Raw genomic sequence first — 20,579 nt, forward strand, 5'->3', positions numbered from 1 at the left:
GTTGCAACGTGGCTTATCTCTTTGGAGTTAACTGATACTGCTACATTACTATTAGCCTGGAGCCTTCCTAGTATCTTCCAGATGTTCCACCCCTGTGCCTGACCCCTGCCGCCCAAACCAGTCCTTCTGCTGCTGGCATATCCCTGCTATAGACGCAGCCTTTTTCTCTCGAAGTCAATTGTACTTTATGCACCAGCCAGGGGCATCTCCTCCATTAGGGCGGAGGAGCGTTGCCCCCCCCCCCCCCCTGCCAGCATCCGCAGCTGCAAAACCTTTGGAAGAAAAGGATAATAAACTATGTATATTATCCTTTTCTTTGAAATGGGCAGGGTCGCGGGGTGACGTGCAATGAGGGGGAGTGCCCAGCACTCCCCCTCACTGAGCATGTTTGTTTGTCTGACCCTCCTGGGCCGGCCAAACACACATGCGCACAGGGCTCTCTCCAGCCCAGCAACACGGTTGCTGGCCTGGACAGAGCCTGCACAGGCTCCCAGTCTGCCTGGGAGCGCCCTGGCTGTGCGCTCCCAGCCAATCCTGACATTGCTGAGAGCAGCGTCAGGATTGGCCGCTGGGCAGGCTGGGATCTTGTGCCTGCAGCCAACAAAGGAGCGACGGGATGGGATGCGACAGAGGAGGTAAGTTTTTTTTTCTTCATTTCTTAATTATATTTTTATTCCCCCCCTCCACCCTCAGCGTGCCGCCCCGCCCCTTGTGCACCCAGCAAACCGCCACTGGAGCCAGCTCTAGCACATTTGGGCACACCGTGCAGACGGCACTTCCCCACCATGACAGAACTATCTGCTTAGGTTGAAGTAGGAATCCAATCAGTGGGTGATCTCTATAGACACAGGATACTTATATCTTACGAGACACTGGTAGATGAGGATGGCACCCCCTCTGAACAATTTCTTCTGCACACGTCCCTAATTGGAGCACAGGGGCAAAGATGGGGGGAACATGTCTGGTGAGGCCCCTATGCATATAACCATACAGTACCTTCATATTTTAGGTCGGGGAGACATTTGGTACGCTGGCTGGTTGGATCTTTGCGCTCGCACAGAGTGCCAACACTTGCATCTCTTCGTGAGCAGTGGGATGTGGACCTTAACCACCCCTGTTCAGACAGGGAATGGTCTGCCCTGTTGGAGGGCCCTGTTCACATACACCGCAATGCCGGGTTTCGATTGATTCAGCCGTATATTTTGCACAGGGCCTACCTCACCCCCGCTAACATAAACAGATTTTTTTTACTACGCATATGCTGCCTGCCACCGCTGTGACCTAGTGAATGCGGATATTGTACATATGCTCTGGGCTTGCCCCCACATACACAGATATTGGAGAGGAGTAATGCGTTGCCTAATACATTGTATTGACAGAGCACTTTCCCACATGTGGGAAGTATGTGTGTTAGGATTATATCATAGGAGTATGAAACATAAAGTCACATCCTGATTTATTGATTTGGGTTTATTGTTAACCTAAAGACTGATCATCCACGGATAGAAATCGCGTGACCCTCCTCATCTCATAGCTTGGTTACAGTTATTCACTAATTGGGTGCAGGCTGAGAGTGTTGCCTTGTACAGGCAGAGAGCATGCCATGAGTCTATGCAGACACCCAATAGCCAGCAGTTGGGAAGCCATTATGGCTGACCTACACACAGATATACCTGACGTTTTCGGCTGCGAAATGCCCATATGACTGCAATGAGGGGGCTGGTGGGGAGAAATGAGATGCACTACCTCCTGTCCTGACTGGCCTGCCATGCCTACAGCAGAGACCACATGTCCCCACCTGGAATCACCTCCGATGTTGGGATTTGACAGACACCAATCTAGTAACCAGAGGATTTGTGCTGTTTGATTAAGAGATGGGTTCTGAAGGTAGGGCTACTATGACAGTTAATATTATTATTTTCTTTTCATAGGTTCTAGTTGTCCCTGGGTGGACTCCACCACTATATATATGTGACATTGCACGATATTGTCTCTTATGAGCAACGTATGCCTTCACTTGCTGATCTCTATTATAGGTGTTGCTGTACTCATATTTGTGTACTGTATGTGTATTTCCCGCCTGTTTCTCTTAAGCAAATTCCACGGGTACTATGTGAAATGCCCTAAGCCATTGTATTAAGAACTAGTAATGCAGACTGTTAACTGATACTGTTATTGTACACTGTGTTCTTGGCATTTCTGTAATTGTAAAAAAACTCAAAAGCAATAAACAGATTTAAACAAAAAAAAGGAAAAAAGAAATTTGAATGCTCTGCAAATGCTGGCAAGTAAGGAAACCAAGGACAATATGATTGATGAAGTGAACTGAGCTCTCTTGCTATGTAGGCCAATCCCATCACTTTTTGACTGCCAGACTTTGAATGATGTGATTATGAGGAGAAAGGACTAAAAAGTTGGCCATGGACTGTTTGTAGGGTAGTTGATGAAAACAGGCTTTTGACATTCCTATGGATGCAAGGCTTCTTGAGATTGTTAAATTAGTTTGTCAAACATCAAACAGATGGAAACACAAAATAGAAATCAGGTGTGATAAACTTCTCAGGATATGGGACCTCACACTGGCTTATGTTCCATGTCATAATTAAGACACACGAATTCTACGACAGCATGATGTGCTTTGTATGTTCTATCTACGGGCCAAACATTGCTTTCATGGGAAAGAAGGAATTCATATATTTGTTCCAATGAGTACAATAATATGCTTTTGCAACCATTCAGCATATTGGAGAAATAACTAAACAATTTAGTCGTAGATCCCCACTGAAAGTTTTTGAAGGATGCACCAAGCTAGTTGTTTAGTATAACACATGATCATTAAGATAATCACCAGTAGGGTGAATTGTATCTACAGTTACCTCTTTAATATTAATCGTTATGATCCTACATGCCAGCTTACATGAAGTTCTCTAGGACCCTCTGGCAGTGCCCTTGCTCCAAGTAATGTGCGAGTAATGGTGGATTTCAATATTGTCTCATTTTTATTTGAATGAAAACTTTTCGACATTTCACCTGAAAAGGGGCATCGCGGTATTAAATAAAAGTTAATTAGCCCCATACACATTGCAAGGGCTAGAAGCGAAGTTCGGTGTAAAATAATTTATGAAAATAACTTGCCTCTTTTGGATCATTTCTGTTATTATAGCACCAATAAGTTTAAAGATGAATGAAAGAAAGAGCTTTTTCTAAACTACTTGTTATATGATGCAAGTAATGTTAAATAATTCTTATGCTAAGGTGGGTAGGTGACAAAAGAAGAGATCAGAAATTTTCGCTATAAGAAGGCAAAATCAGCATACATACAAAGTAGCTATTTTCCAAAATGGCGAGCAGATGGTGGTGAGTACATGGTGTGGAAACGAGAGATTATGCGGCAGGGATGCTTCTCATGAATCTCTGTTAAGAAAAGCAACAAAAACATATGTTTTGGCAATCACAAGAAGGGAGTGTTTTGGATAGTAGTGTTATGTGTATGTTCAGAAGCTAGTTTGGGTGTGAGGCAGGTATACCATTACTGGTGATGGGGACTTGGGGCAGGAGTCTCTAATGTTTATCCCTATTGGCTATTTTATTTATGAATGTTCTTTAACATATTAGAGGACATGCACACAAAGTAGTTGGTGACTGTGCAGCAGGATTTTGCTTACTGAAGCGATATAGAGAGAAAAGAATGCAAGATATTTAACAGAAGCAAACCCTTATGGGCAAGATGTATTAACAAGCAAAATGATTTTTTTAAGATTACTGAACTCAACCTTTACAACACTAATCAATTCTTTTTTGTGTGCTGAATGGTGTTAGCCACATGCAATGTTAATGTATAAGGGGGTGATATGCTGAATCTGTGAACCACTGCCTAGTAAGTCTAATAATTTGAGGAATTCCATTATTAAGTTACAAATTGTAGCCCATCACGAGAAAACATTAATGAATCACTAGCAATTTGGGTATGTTCAGTCTTGTCACATTAGCAAATTAGGTGAAAATTCTAGCAAAAATAATTTGCAACTAGGCGTTGTCAGAATGAAAATAATATGCATTTATGTTGGTGGTTACTGATCTTCATATATGCTCCTCATACTGTGCTGGTTATTCCTTCTTTTAAGTTGTTTTCTAGAGTAGTTGGATAACTTTCTGCTGTTGGCCTTCTGGGGATGATCACATTTTCATTATTTTTAATGAAATTTGAGCATCTCTAAAAATTCTGAAGACCCACCTATCTTCATTTTTCCTCAGCTCACACTCTGAGAGCATCCCGTTGGCTGATCTTATTTAGTGCCTGGATATAATTCAGTTTGAAATTATTTCTGAAACTTCCCAGACTTTGAAGCATTTGTATTTTTTCAAGTCTACTCCGGTTTGCCCACCATTAAATCATGGTAGGCCCTGCCTCACTTCCCTCCAACTTCTTTAAAATCAAAATGGAGTTCTTTCCTGTATCCTCACCATTCATCTGCTCTGGCCTGCTTGGGGCACTGTCTTACTTTGTCTCTTTGCCTTGCTGCTCACAACGTGGTTGTTGTGATTTATTCTTCCCTCTCATTCTGTGATCACACCTCCAATGCCACATAACCCTTCAGAGTCTAACTAAATAATATTTGGTAAACTCGCCCTGTTTCAACTTTCCAGGTCTCTAGAACCCTTCTCATTTCTTTTTTTTTATCTCATTCCTGCACTATTGCTGCTCTCTTCTTGATCCTCCTACCTTTGCTCTCCCCGGTCTTCAACCCCATCGTCTCTTTTGGCGCTCACCTACTTTTGTCTCCGCCTCCGCTCGTTCTCCGTGCCTCTGTCTGTGAGCAGGCTCGGTCGCGTCCTCACCTCTTTTTTGCAAAGTGAGTTCTGATTTTAAATATCACGCCTCCCCCCGCCCCTCTGTGATATGAGTATTTTGATCATTCGTGTGTATTTGTTTCTGAGTACTGACATGCAGAAGTATGAGAGCAACGTCCACTCTTCATTCGTATTGCTTCCTCATTAAGGACGACCTGCTTGCTGCCCTTCCTCCTGACTCCCCCCTAGTTGTTACGTTTCATCTTCATTAAGCTAGCGCATATAATTGTTGAGCAGCTCCTTCCCGAAGCGCTTAATATGTCAAATAAAGATTCAAAGATAAGGACTTGTATGTTAACAGATAAGGCGAGCTTTTCTGAGATAAGTATATAAGGATTCCATGTCCAGGCTCCCGTTTAATAAGAGTGAACACGGATAGCAAGCTGTGGTAAAGATTCCGTTCAGGACCGGACACTTTCCCAGACGACCATTCAGGAAATGAATATTTTCCTCACTTATTTCTTCCCGTTCACATACAGTCAGTCTGACAGACAGTGTGCTGTGCCCCAGCTGAGTACAAGGACACCGTGTACCTGCCGCAATCACCTGCCGCAACACCTCACTGAACCAGGCTTCATCGGAAAGTGCCTGGAGGTGGGAGGTTTCAGGTTAAAGCTCGAGGCTCATGGGAGAAACTAGCTTTTCATGTTTTGTCTGACGCATGGGCATGGGTTGACTGACAGGTGTCCATGCCCTTGAGCCCTTGAAGGGGGCGGGTGGCGTGCTGTTCTTAATTTGAAACCGTAGACCTTTCTCCACTGTTACTCGTCATTGACTATTGCTGTAGTGTGTGTGCGCGTTTTTGAGTGTGTGTGCATCTGTGTGGAGGGTGTGAATGTGCACATGGGTCTGTGGGCGCATATGTTTGTGTGTGTAAACCTGACTTCGCTTTGGGAGTACATTATAGACTTGGTTGCTTTGGGCATTGGAACTATAGGCGTTTGATCAGACATGAGATATGGTGCAGAGGTAAAAAGAACCAGCCATTCATGTCTGGCTCTTTCAGTCCTAGATTATTCCTGTTTCATTGATTCCCTTGTATTTTACACTTTATTCACACGCACTTTCTGCAGTCTTTGGTGCAGGAGATCTTGGACTGAATCCCAAACCTCCAAACTGTGTCACCCTGAAAAGCTCACTTTATCTCCCTTATCATCTCTTCCCTTGTTTGCTGAAACATGACAGAAGCTAGACTGATTCGTTTTATAGTGTATGCTATCGAAGAGCAATTTATTCCTTCTATATATTTATTTGGTTTGCAATTGATTTTACATAACAGTGGGGCGTGATGAAACTAGACCTAAAGTTTTACACTCACAATGGGAAGCAGCTCTAGTCTTCTGTTTACATCAATACCCGCCAGCATGCATACAAGAAGGGTGCAACCAAACTATGCTCCTCTGTAACAACTTGTATTTAAAGGTCGTTGTGAATGTCATTCCAGCCAAAGGGGACACTCAGTTAACTTTCTTCTGAATACGTGCTTGCTGTGTCAATAAGCAGATTATATATCATAATTGACAGTTGTCACCTGGAGGTTTAACTGTTCCAAGTACAATTTCAGCCTGATTATGTGCTTTAAAGCAAACAAAATGACTGTTTTGTTTATTGTTCCTGTGTATTGACATGAGCAGCATGACATTTGTAGCACAAATGTCGTCCAAAAAGATTTAACCGGTGATATCACCATATGCAGATAGGGTGACTAAAAATAATGCATGATTAAGATATTCTATAAAGATGTCGTTTGAGATGGATTCACAGCGAATGATATGATGGTGAATGAGCTACTCTTTTAACTTTGTCGCTAGGTTGTGGTGACCTCACCTGCTGACGTGGCCAAAGTTCGACTGCAGACACAGATGCACCCTCACCATTCGGTACAGAGCGCGTCTCTTGTCTCCGGACCCAAGTATCACGGACCGGTACACTGCCTGATGACAATAGTACGAGAAGAAGGCTTCCTTGGACTCTACAAAGGCTGCGCTGCGTTGATGTGCAGGGATTGTCCCTCATTTGCAACCTATTTCCTCTCTTATGCGGTGTTGCGAGAATGGCTCGTGCCAGCTGGACAGAACAAATCTGGTATGAACATCTCGTTATCACGTTTACTATCACTATTACTGTAATGCTAAGGCGCGCGTTACAAGAGGGTTGGCAATACTGGGCCAGTGTCTTGCAGCTGGACTTACAGGTACTACAGGTGTGATTAAATTCTCGATGTGGGGATACCGATGGATTCCTAGTCAGACCCTTGAGGGGGCATTAGAAATGAGGGTAATATTGGGGCACCCGATTGTGGCACATTATCGGCCTGTCCTACCTGGGCATTTCCCTAGCTTCTGATGGGTGATGAGGTCAGATGGAAAATGCGGGGATTGTGGTATTCCTGCATCTCTTCTAATACCAGTTTGTCCAGCTCTTGTACCAGCGGAATCGAGAATATTCCTCCTCTCAAGTGACCTAACATACATGTTTCTTTTACTATGTACAGTGCTGGTATATGTTGTGGATCACTGTTAAGTAGCCATCTTCTTCTTCTTTGGATACGGGCTGGTTCTAAACATATTCTCATGTCGTTTTTGTGTTTGCAAACAGTTTAATCATTATCAGTGTTGTTAAATCGCATTTAAACCGACATTCTGTAACCGCCCTAATGTAGTTTTCTCTCTTAGATTAATGTGTTTTTTAAAACTCTGTAGTCAGTGTTATTTTTGTATTATTGACATTTGTTAATGTCATAATTCTGCCTGGGAAACTTCAGTCACGCTCTTGTATTGTTTGTTGAGTTTCTATTAGAGCGTTTTTCGGGCTGGCTACAGGGACATTAAGCTGTGTGCTTTGAGAGCTCATGTGATCAAGCAGTGATTTACTATTCTACAACAAAATGGTTCCCAGGTGAAAACGAGGCTTTAGCTCCAGCTGGGAATGCAGTCACGCCAGGTTTAGCACTGGTGAGAGAGGAATGGCCAAGATGGATTCCCCCTCCTTCTCACTGTTTTTAACCTTCTTCATCCTCTCCACATGGGCTGCTCCACACACCAGTGGCACCCCTTCCACTGCTTTAGTAGTTAAAAATGTCGGGATTACTATGGTTGTACATCAAGATGTGGAACCATCATCCAGCGTCTCAGCTGGGTTCACTGAAGGCTAAAACTTTGGGGTCTAGTCCATTGTGCTCAAGAAGGCGTGCGTCTATGTTGACTCTGAGATTGTAGGTTTGGTCAGCCACATGGCAGGGTAATGTTCTTAGATTCTAGGCAGTCGTATGGTCTGCTGGTCATTGCTAAGTATTTCGGCTAAAGATAGTGACACCTTTATGCACCACACCATGCAGTCTCACCATGTCTGGTGTGTAATGGCAAAGTTCACTGAGTATGAGCTGGTGGCCTATGGTACCCACTGTCGACTATGGCAACACATCATACAACGCATGCTGCACAGCTTCCATTGATTGCCAGGCTATATTGGGACCCGCATTGCTAACCGGAAGTGGGGTCTGGACTGGTTGTAGCAGTGCAGGAAATCTAACAACCTAAATTCAGAGGCTGTTGACATTTTCCGGTCTCAGGCACCCGTACGAGTTGTTGGGCACATTATGGGATATCAGAGACTGCAGGCTGTGCTTGACACCTTGTGTCTCTTACATTAAAGTATGTTTTCCACTGACTAAGGCCATGACTACAAGGTGGCAGGGCCTTTTTGATCTCTGTGTATACCTCTGTTCGCAAGGGGATGAGAATTCTGAGTCAGTGGTATTTAACATATCTGATAATTACTGGGTACCTTAAATATCTCATTTTTTATTATATTCCCACGGGTTAAACCTGGTGAAATTTAACAAGAGAAGTATACTATACCTTGCAAATTTTAAAGTGGTACACACCAAAATCTGCATTTTATTACCCCAAAAGTTGTCATAGGTGCTGTTTATCGCACTTGATTAATACGTACCCCATCTGGTGGGATAAAAGGCATCTGGATTTTGACAAACTTGATATCAGGGCCTAGGTCTGATTGACAGGTAGCATCAATCCATCACTCACCAGTCAGGGTACATCTGAAGAGCGTAAGGATGGGGTCCTCTGCCAGATGCTACCATTTGTACACTGGTAATATCTGTAACACAATGGTTGGAATGCTGTATCCGTAGAAGCAGGTGGGATGCTCTGAAGCTGAGTAAGTGATGCACTCCAGATAGTTTTTGAAGCCAGTGCTGCGAGAAGAGTAAATGGTCTTTGCTGTGTAAATTGGGCCTCAACAATCCAGACAGTTTTTATTTAGGATGACTGATCTGGCTAGAAAGAAGAGGCCACTGAATGTTCATGTGCCTTAAGGAGCACCATAGAGCACCTCCTAGCCCCTCTGCCATCTTAGCACTTTATTATTTTAGGAATATACTGTGCTTCTTTCCTGGCACTGCAAATGTACGGGCATCACAATTGACCTTAGTCTGACCAACAAAGGGCAGAAATTAGCCTTTTCCTAACAAGTTTAGCATATGCAAGAGTGTGTGGTAATTTGCATCTTCCACATTTGTACGTATGTATGCAGGTATCCATTAAAACAACCAGAGACTAATAAGACTCCCTTCACTGAGACCAGGGTTCGCTCTTGGACACCTTGTGTCCACTGTTACAACACATGGTGTTAAGCACACTAAGGGCCATATTTATACTTTTTGATGCAAAACTGCGCTAACGCAGTTTTGCGTCAAAAAAATTAGCGCCAGCTAACGCCATTCTGAAGCGCCATGCGGGCGCCGTATTTAATCAATTACGTTAGCCGGCGTTAGCCGCCGGCGCTGCCTGGTGTGCGTGAAAAAAAACAACGTACACCAGGCAGCGCCGGAGTAGGGGGATATGGAGCTTGGGCGCCAAAAAATGGGGCAAGTCAGGCTGAGGCAAATTTTTCGCCTCAACCCGATTTGCGCCATTTTTTTCGACTCCCAACCCCCATAGAAATGACTCCTGTCTTAGCAAAGACAGGAGTCATGCCCCCTTGCCCAATGGCCATATTTAAAAAAAAATACTTACCGGAACTTACCTTAATGTCCCTGGGATGGGTCCCTCCAGCCTTGGGTGTCCTCCTGGGGTGGGCAAGGGTGACAGGGGGTGTCCCTGGGGGCATGGGAGGGCACCTCTGGGCTCCTTCCGAGCCCACAGGTCCCTTAACGGCTGCCTTTTCCAGGCACTAAAAAACGGCGCAAAAGCGGCCGTACGTAATTTTTTTTGACCCGCCCACTCCCGGGCGTGAATTTTGCCCGGGAGTGTAAATACGGCGCACATGCCTCGGAGTCAATTTTTTAGAGGGGAACACCTACCTTGCATATCATTAACGCAAAGTAGGTGTCCACGCTAAAAAATGACGCAAACTCCATGGACTTTGGCGCTAGACGCGTCTAATGCCAAAGTATAAATATGGAGTTAGTTTTGCGTCGGAATTGCGTAAAAAAAAACGACGCAATTCCGGCGCAAACAGAGTATAAATATGCCCCTAAGTGGCTTAGCGCCGCCTTGTAAATGTGGAAAAGTGCACAGCACCACCGGAGCATCGCTGAAAGTGACACTCCAGTGGCACTAGGCACTTGTAAATAAGCCCCATCAATTCTTCTTGCCTGCAATAAAAAATTTTGAAGCAGAGTACTCTGGTGTGACTCACTCCTTCCAGGCCGTTTGAAGATGACGGGAGGCTGTTTAGAGCCAAAGGGTACTCCACCAATCATAGGGATGTTTTGTGACATGGATGTGGCCATGTTAAAACACTGGTGTCAGTTGGAAAGGTTAGATCAGAATAAGCAAAGGGGATTGCTGGTCAATCTCATTTGAGGCTTCAGCTATGGGGCCCCTGCAAACTAGACCTTTTGGCCTCCAGGCTCAACATTCAACTGGAGCAATTTTTCAGTTGGAAGCCTGATCCTTTAGCGGTCTCCACAGACACATTCTTCCAGGATTGCTTTGGGGATCTGCACTATGCGTTTCCCCCCTTTCATAATGATATCCAGGATAATGGCTCAAGCAGCTGGACAAGCAGAAGAACTGATTCTAGTGACTCAACTTTGGAGTTTGCAATCTTGCTTTCTAGTCCTTCTGGAGATGTTATTTGAGTTTCTGCTGATGCGCCCGCTTTGGCCAGACCCGTTGCAGGATCCCTTACCACAACCACATCCCCGTGTGCGAGCAGAAAAGCTGTTTCACATGGCATGACAAATTTAGGGAGTCGCTCAAAAAAGTCTGGACTTTTGAAACAAGCTTCTTTCTCCATCAGACAGGCCTGGTCTGCCTATTACAGGTGGCGTCCCAACAGAAAGACATTTGGGCTCCTTTTAAATCATATTTGATATCATGGGAGACCTCCGACCAAAGCAAGCCTGGGGTGCACACACTGACAAGGAGGAGAATGAAGGATAATAGGTTGGGCATTTATGTATTGTATTGTTCAGCGCAAGGAGGCAGGGACCCTATGCTTTTTTGTGATTGTTGTTTTTCATGTGTTCTGACTAAATTTGAAAATGCATTAAAAATGAAACGAGAATAAAAATGTTAGGAGGGATAGGTATTTTTGAATTTGTGTTGAAAAATTAATATTTATCTATTAAAATGTTATATTTAAATTATTTTATTATTTAATACAAACTATTTTGAGTTAATGTGCAGTAACATTTTATCTTTTTAGTTCCACATTACTATAAAATATTTTCCATTATTTTCCATGTATATTATACATTCAACCATGTTTAAATATTGTTTAAAATAATACATTAATTAAATATCCCTATACTTTACTATAGAGAGATCTGTACCGGAGACTTCCACCAACAGCCAAAGAGTTTCTAGTAGTAGCTTTACACTCATACACTTTTTTAGGAGGTGGTGGAGACCCGTCAGTCTGCATTTAGGTATAAACCTTTACTCAGAAATGATGAACACCAAAAACGTGGAGAATTACACCTAGGTGTAGGATGTACACATGATTACAAATACATAGGTTTGTGAATTGGGCACCTGGTCACTTGTAATGGCCTGATTACTCACCAGAAATCTTCATTACCCTGAGTGCCATTCTCCCTTAAACCAGCCCTACTTCCCTCCCTCTTCACATAGGATTTTCCTGCTGTTTAGCTTGGATATTACAGGAAGTGCTGGGGAAAAGAGGGGGATCATGGGCTAGAAGTGAGATTTAAAAAAAAGATTCGATCTGCAGCCGTGGAGTCTGAATGTCTTTTTTCTAAATTTTTAAATTAAGGAGCGTGGCTCTATTGAGGTGGAACTCCTCTGCCTGATAAGGAGGTAATATTGTAGAAAAGTCAACTAGTGATGTCAACGTGCTGCAGGTGTCAGCTGAGCTCCAGGTGTCCTGATGCCTTTACCCAGCATGAAGGACGTTGGTGCACGCCAGCATGCACACTGTGTAAGAGCCAGCACACATCTGTAAATCAAAGTGTCACTTCATAAGGCTCACAGATGCAGGGCTTAGAAAGCTGCATTTCAATTTATCTCTTTCTCTCTAAATGACACATAAGTCAGACTCTTTTGGGCAGCCTGAAGGAAGCAGCAGCACTGGTCCACCCATGAAACAAAAATAATTTGTTTTGCTCCAGTTTTCAAAGGGCCCAGGACAATGCAGAAAGATTGGTTGCTGATAAATTGTCCCCATTCACCATTTCAGCGACCCTGAAAGAAACATTCCACGTAGTCTGTTGGTGCATCGGTTATTTTCCCTATCCGTGGCTGAGCATTTTTTTTTCTTTCTCAAGGATGTATTTAAGCGAAGGTGGCAGATGTTTTCCTTTGCAATATATGTCCACTGAAAAACTATATGGGAGCTGGGAACATCGTTTAGTTATGGACCACTTAGGCACGACGCCCTCCTCGATGACGACCTGCATTGAAATCACCCATAAAATACAAATCTCATCTTTTCGGAACATGCTGCACTTTTACTACCCGACACACCTTCGGGTAATTCAGTGCGCAGTCACCCCATAAACATTATTCATAGCTGAATTTGTTCATTAATTAATTCATCGGTCCAGTTGTTAATTTATTATGGAAGCATGGCTTTGAAAGAAGAGCAAATTATCACTAATTAAGTCATGGAAAGGAATAGCAGGGAAAATACCAAGAGGAGTGAGACATACGGGTTAGGGAGCTGGCCATATGCAAAATAAAACTGAACAGAAAACCTTACTTTTTGTCTAGCCCTCACTCCTCCTGCCTCCAAGGGATGCAGCCAATCACAAAATTAGGATTTTTGTGGCATGATTTAAGGAGGGCTAGTGAGATGCTAACAAGGACTGCCCATGTGTGCGCCTTCGAGCAGGAGTTCTGCTTTGGAAAACCAATCTGTGAATGTCACATTTCGCCTCACTGCTTTGTCACTTCAGGAGTGCACAATCTCCTTCCCACAGAGACAGACACCTGCAAACAGATTTGGTGATATGCAATCCTTTGAGCAGCGCAATGACCAATGATTAAAAAGTCTTAAATCTTAGAAATCAACAGTTCCCTCTTGATTACGCAAAGTACCTGGTTTGCATAAAAAATAACACACACAGAGACCGCAGAGGAGACGTGTGGAAAAATAATGTGTGCGTCGGATTTTCCGACACGGCACAGACGATGCATTGTTTCTTTCCACGCTGCAAGGGGCTTAGCGTGTATTTTCGGCACCCAGTCTTGGTTCCTCACTGCGATGCTGTGATCTTTTTGAAGCACAGGGATGATGTGGTGAAATGCTGGGCGTGCAGGAAGAAGTCAAAGGCACTGCGCTGATCCGGTGTGGCGATGCATCTAATTTTCTGCCGCACGGCAGGTGCTGCATCGATTTACTACTCGGCTGCGTTGTTCCGGTTCGGCTGTACGTCGATCCGGTAGGGCTGTGTGTCGAATTTCCAGTCGCAAGGCAGTCGAATCTTCACTCTGGAAGTCGGGTTGCAATGTTCTGGCTCGGCTGTGCGGTGATTTCTCAGTTGCAAAATGGCTGTGCGTCGTTTCCAGTAGGCTGTGCTTCGATTTTCAGCGCACAAGGAGTTTCCTGAAGAGTTGAAGTCTTTTTGGCCCTGAGACTTCAGAAAATAGGAGGCATGCTCAATCCAAGCCCTTGGAGAGCACTTCTCAGCACAGTCAGAGGGCAGCAGGGCAGCAGTCCTTCTCAGCAAAGTAGTGCAGATGACACCTTTAGGAAGTCAGGCAGTTCCTCTTGACAGGTTGTAGGTTCAGGTCCAAAAGTGTCTCAGTTGGTGGTGTCAGGGACCCAGTTTATATACCTAAAATGCCTTTGAAGTGGGGGAGACTTCAAAGAGTGGTTTTGAAGTGCACAAGTTCCCCTTTCAGTACAGGTCTGTCTGCCAAGGTCCCAGTATGGGTTTGTCAGTCCACTGTGTGAGGGCAGGCCACTAGCCTTTGAAATATAAGTGTCAGGCCCTCCACCCTTCCAGCCCAGGCAGACCCTTTCAGTATGCAGATGAGTGCAGGTGTGACTGAATGTTCTGTGTTTGTGGTTGTCTGGGTGAAATGCGCAAGGGAGCTGTCAACCATCCCAGCCCAGGCATCGATTGGAGACAGGCTGTAAGGCACAGAAGGATTTTAAGAGCAGAGAAATGCTCTCTTTCTAAAAGTGGCATTTCTAAAATAGTAATATAAAATCCAAACTCACCAATAAGCAGGATTTTCCAGTACCATTCTGGCCATAATAAATATGACCTGGTTACCCCTTTCTGATCAGACTCTATCACTTAAACAGTATATGAGGGTAGTCCTAATGCTATCCTATGAAAGGAGCAGGCCTCACATTAATGGAACACAAATTTAGAAGTTTTCCACTGACAGGACATATAAAAAACACATGTACATGTCCTGCCTTTTAGTTACATAGCACCTGCCCTATGGGTTACCTTGGGCCTACCTTAGGGGTGACATATATGGCAAAAAGGGGAGTTTAGAGCTTGGCAAGTACTTTTAAATGCCAAGTCGAAGTGGCAGTAAAACTGGACACACAGGCCTTACAATGGCAGGCCTGAGACGTGGTTAAGGGGCTACTTAGGTGGGTGGCACAATCGGTGCTGCAGGCCGACTAGTAGCATTTAATTTGCAGGCCCTAGCCACATGTAGTGCACTTTACTAAGGACTTACAAGCAAATCAAATATGCCAATCGGGAATGAACCAATGTTACCATGCTTAAGGGAGAGAGCATATGCACTTTAGCACTGGTCAGCAGTGGTAAAGTGTGCAGAGTCCTACAACCAGCAAAAGCAATGTCAGAAAAGTAGAGGGATGCAGGCAAAACATTTGGGGATGACCACCCTAAGGCTGTCCGGTCTATTAATCACTATCTATTAATCGACCTGGAGAAGTGCAAATGGACCTGTCTCAGAACACGATTTTCACCAGACCCCATTTCAGGACAGCTATGGGCATGGTTTTTCTTCCAGAGGAGAGAGCATTGAGACTAAGAACAATGCTCATATCCCTGTTATCCCAAACTGTTCAGAGACACATTACTTCTTGTGTGTTTCTGATCCGCTGGTCAAGACTTGATATGAAGCCTCTTCTAACCCATCTGGCAATATATTGTAGACCATCTTCTTCGTATTGAGAAAATATCCATGTAACAGACCAGATCAGAAAGCAGCTACAATGGTGGCTAAAATAGAATTCGCTGAGCAAGGTGTTTCCCCTTCAGTTGTCTCCAGAGGTAGTATTTACGATGGATGCCAGACCTAGAGTTTGGGAAGCACTGCTGGGAATGAAGGGGGCTCACAAAAGATGGTCAACAATTCATAAGAAGAAAACTTTGAACTAGAAGGAGCTACCTGCTGTCCTTCAAGCAATGCTGTGTTTCAGGATGGACATACTAAATTTTCCTGTGATTGTCAGACAACACAACAGCAGACTCACATATGAACAGACAGGGGAATGTAATCTGCATCTATTAGTCTAGTAGCATTGAAAATTGGAGGTTGGGCAGAAAGTCATCTTCTATCCCTGAAGGCAACTCACATCAGGGGAGAGGAGAATGTAGTAGCGGACAGACTAAGCAGAGTCTCCTTATCTTTCCATGATCTTTTTCTCACCTACTTGTGTATTCCCATATATGCCAGAGGTTCCAGGAACCTTTCCTAGATCTCTTTACCACCAGAGAGAACACTCAGTTACCAAAGTTCTTCTCTCTGTACCGGGATGCAGAAGCTTTGGGAGTAGATCGCTGTCTTCACCTTGGCCTCCTCGACTGCATTATGCATTCCCACTGAATCCACTCATCCCTCACCTTCTTACAAGGGTACAGAGGGAAGCAGCAGAGGCCACAGTGATAATGCCTTTTTGTCCCCGTTGCTTCTGGTTCCCCCTCCTTATATCCCTATCTGTTCTTCTTCCCTGGAGAATCTCATTGTCTCCCTGTCCTCTCAGATCAGTGGGGTGTCTCCAAAGGAGTAACCAGAAAATTAAGGCTCCTGTCTTAGCAAAGACAGGAGTCATGCCCCCTTGCCCAATGGCCATGCCCAGGGGACTGTTGTCCCCTGGGCATGGCCATTGGGCACAGTGGCATTTAGGGGGGCCCAAGTTAGGCCCCCCTATGCCACTTAAAAAATATATATATATACTTACCTCAACTTACCTGTTACTGACATCCATGGGTGTCCTCCAGGGGTGGGCGAGGGTGGCAGGGGGTGTCCCTAGGGGCAGGGAAGGGCACCTCTGGACTGCTTCCATAGTCAGAGACCATGGAAGTGAGCCCAAAGGTCCCTTAATGCCTGCCCTCACCCAGGCGTTAAAAAACGGCTCCGTTTTTTAAGGCCCGCCCACACCTGTGCATCAAAATGACGCAGAAGTATAAAAAAGGCGCACAGGCCTTACAGTCATTTTTTGGACTGTAACGCCTACCTTGCATGTCATTAACGCCAGGTGGTTTCCTGCATCCATAAAATGACGCACATGGAGGGATTTTGACGTTCGCGAGGTCGGGCGTCAGAGTATAAATATGGTGTTAGGTTTGCGCTGAATGTTCGTCAAAATTTTTGATGCACATTCGGCGCAAACAGAGCATAAATATGCCCCTAAATTACCCAAAGCTCTGATGGCACCAAGGAAGCAATGCAATTGAGCCCGACCCCCCCCATATAGGAGCTCCTTTGTTCTTCCATCCAGGAATGTATCCATTCATCCTTTCATCCTTCCATCTGCCCGCTCATAGCCACGGTTTCACCTTTACATTCTATCATCCATTCATCATTCTATCTTTCACCATTCCATCCATCTATTGGATATTCCATTCATCAACTTACTCATCCATCATCCATGCATGCATCCATATACCCATCCACACACACATCCATTATCTGACTTACCTATCCGTCAATAAAGCCTTTCAATTGATCTTTTTGTCCATCCTTCCATCTATCCATTCATTCATCCTTTCAGATATTTGTTTATTTTGTCATCCATCCATCCATATTTCCATTTAGTCCACCATCCATTCATCCATTTATTCTCTCAGATTTCCATTTACTGTGTCATCCTTTCACCCACTTGTCCATCCAGCCACTAAGATTTCAATGTAATGTTCCATCATTTCACCCACTCGTTCATCTTCTCAGATTTCCATTTACTCTGCCCTCCTTTTTACCCATCCAACCATCCATATTCTCAGATTTTCAATTCCTTTCACACAACCATCCATCCATCCTGTCAGATTTCCATTGACTTTTTCAGCCTTTCATCCTCCCATCCTCTCACCCGCTTATTCACCCATCCTTTCACCGACATTTCCATCCATCCTTTCACTCACCCATTCATACTCTCACGTACCCAATTTTTCACCCACTTACCCATCCATCCTTTCACCCACTCATCCATCCATCCTTTCACGCTCTCTCAGCCATCCTTCCACCCACACATTTATCCAGTCATCCACCCTTATTTTCATTGTCTATCAAATTATCCTTTTTTTTCTTTCTTGTAGTATTAATTATGAACTTTTGCAGATAGAAGAGGCCCATGAAAACTCCACCGCTGCTGTAGCTGCTAAAGTGGGGGAGTTCACGGCCCTATCGGACTGGGAGTTGAGTGTTGGGATTCAGAAGACAGGGGCGGCAGAACATTCAACGAATATCATTCAGGGTTCCAGACGCCACTCTACTCTGAAATATTATGACAAACACTGGAGTTTATGACAAACACTGGAGTATTGTTTTCAGGAATTAGGTTCCTCTAGATTTCTGTCAGCGTACAGTGTGAAATCACTGATATTCTATCATTTTTATTTAATGGATTTTAGAAGAAGTTCACTGTCACAACCTTAAGGGCTGAAGGGGCAGCCATCACAGCATTTACAGAACCTTAATCTGTTTTAAGCAAGGATTTTGATTTAGTAGAGACAATTTTTTCTAATTCACGACCTACCTCTAGACCCGATGTTGCACCTGTGGATGTACCCTTGGTCTTTAAGGCTTTGCAGGAGTGCCCTTTGAACGTCTTTTTTCCCCTTGATTTAAAGTACTTCTCTTTAAAGGTGGCGTTTCTAGTACGGATCACTTCAGTAAGGATAGGTGAACTCTCTGCATTGCTGTGTGTACTTCCTTATTGAAAGATTCTGGAGGATGGAGTTTTGATTTAACATTATCAGGCTTTTCTCCCTAGGGTGGCTTCCAAGATAAATAGGGAGCAGGAGAGCAGGAAGTATTTCTGCCTGCATGTTTCCTTCTCTATCCTCCAAAGTGGAACTTTCTCCTGTATTGGATACTAACAGAGAGCTTGAGATGTACCTCTAAACATCTGAGGTGTTAGAAAATCAGAACATTTTGGGTGACGTTTTGTGGCGTTAACTAGGGTAAAAAAGCATCCAGTATTAAGTTGAATAGATGAATCAGATCAACTATTGCTTTGGCATATTCTCAGACTAACGCCAATCTATCTGATGAGAGATCTACTAGAGGGGTGACAGCCTCCAGGGCAGAGGTTAAGGGATTCCCCTGTCTTAAATTTGTTGAGCACCCAATTGGGCTTCAACTCAAACTTTTGTTAAAAACTACCACATTGGAAGAATAATAGAGGTAATGGTGAAAATATGTTAAATGAAGTATTTTTTCGCATAATCTATTTTATTTTAATGCACTGATTTAAAACAAAGCATGGTTGCAGGACTAGTTATTTTATAAGATTGTTCAGGTTGGTCGTGAAGGCCAGCTTCCAATTCCGTTTTTTCTCTCCTAGCTGACGTGAAGTCCAGCTCAAAATTAACGACTGTGACGAAGACAACAGGGACAAAGAATAATGAGGTTTACACGTAAGTAACCGGGCAATATCTTTGTGCCTAACAGCTTGAGCCATATTTCAATGCTTTCCACCAGGTAATGTTCCAACTCAAGTTTTCAATTTCTTTTAGCAAAATGTATCATGAGTGTCTTGCCATGGTGTTGACAAATAAGGGAGGTAAAAAAATACATCTATGTTACTTTGCGTGAGAGCAACTTGTCTCCAGGCTCAGGAGAACTAAGTAGGATATTGAAATATCAATAGTTTCGGCATAACCAACAACTTTGGCTACACAGTTTATTTTTAAATAAACAAATTCTGAGCACTTGCACAGTTGTCAGACAGGGTTCTCATGTATGACGTTTTCTGTGTAAGCCATGAAAGCTGATTGGCTGGAAGCAGTAAACATGAAAGATAAGGTCAAAATGTGAGTACAACCAATCTCATCAATGTCCTATATAATGGTTCTAATTGGATTTGAAACATGCTATAGATTCTTGTTAGGTCTGTTTAGGGTCGAGCAAAAAACGCTCTGTCCCTGTTGTTATCTCTCTACGGGCTTGTAACCATGCCCATGTTATGCCCATCAGTTTGGTTGATTCATGGGCTTGACTTTTACAATTTGCTTCATTTCATTAGTGGAAGGCATGCATACTCAGGCCTTTTCGGTGTTTAGTCCTCCTCGAGCACACTGACCAACTACTGAAAACTTACGAGGCTCCATGTTTTCCTTCTAGTTTCTGGACTATTTCTCTTTATTTCGCAGGCAGCGCGATCTCGCAGGGCAGTAGTCGTGTGCTTTGCATGACATCGACCCCCTTACATGACTAACTGCACTTTTGCTGTTGCATGGATAATTGCACTTTTGCCAATAGGTTTCACTGCAAGCGAAATTCTGTTTCCTTTTGTGTGTCTCCGTCACGCTTCATTGGGGCCGTGGGCTCGCTTCTGCGAAACTGTTTTACTTTTCAGTTTATGTGGCAAGAAAAGTCTGGTTAGGAGTTCAAAACGGGAATAGCTGTAACTCGAGCAAACGCGAGACCCCTTGTTTTCTCTGCCTTCCTCATCCCTTTCGCTCCTGAAGTCATCCCCCCTCCTGCTGCAGTTATTTCAGGCAAGGTCTACGCCCTGTTAACAATAGTGCATTTGAAAAGGCTTCACGTTCCTGAAAGCTTATTTTTTCAGAATTTAACATATTAAATGCAATTGAAAACAGAAAACGTGCTCCAGAAACTTCAAGTTAGTGCTGACAGCAGAAATGAGAAAGGGCCGAGTACTGAGGGGTGGAAGCCCGGCAGTCCCCCAGTATCCTGGTAGCAGGAAGCATCATTGCTTTTCCAAATGGCGCCCCAAAGAAATTGTTAAAAAGGGGACACGGTAGTAATGCTTCTCTTGTATTCGTTTTTGTTGACACAGACCACACTGTACAGTAACTTAGTGGGTTATTTTACTTGCTGCAGAAAGCTAGTGTAATC

At 43.9% G+C, this 20,579-nt stretch overlaps 1 protein-coding gene and 1 long non-coding RNA gene across 3 annotated transcripts in view; one reads left to right on the top strand and one right to left on the bottom strand.

Annotated features, from left to right (window-relative positions):
* The window catches only part of LOC138260137 (uncharacterized), a 34,431-nt gene extending 29,582 nt beyond the window's left edge, over nt 1-4,849 (bottom strand). Inside the window, exon 1 of the long non-coding RNA XR_011198814.1 lies at nt 4,775-4,849. This is a non-coding gene — a long non-coding RNA (uncharacterized lncRNA). The remainder of the gene's footprint in view (nt 1-4,774) is intronic.
* SLC25A47 (solute carrier family 25 member 47) overlaps nt 1-20,579 on the top strand; it is a 101,410-nt gene that overhangs the window by 77,982 nt on the left and 2,849 nt on the right. Inside the window, exons 5-6 of one of the 2 annotated variants that reach the window (XM_069208327.1) lie at nt 6,663-6,936; nt 19,063-19,135. In XM_069208327.1, coding sequence (XP_069064428.1) covers nt 6,663-6,936; nt 19,063-19,135 — 347 coding nt within the window. The remainder of the gene's footprint in view (nt 1-6,662; nt 6,937-19,062; nt 19,136-20,579) is intronic. The other variant, XM_069208328.1, reaches the window with a different exon arrangement.

Source organism: Pleurodeles waltl, chromosome 9 (assembly GCF_031143425.1).
Source record: "Pleurodeles waltl isolate 20211129_DDA chromosome 9, aPleWal1.hap1.20221129, whole genome shotgun sequence".
NCBI lineage: Eukaryota > Metazoa > Chordata > Amphibia > Caudata > Salamandridae > Pleurodeles > Pleurodeles waltl.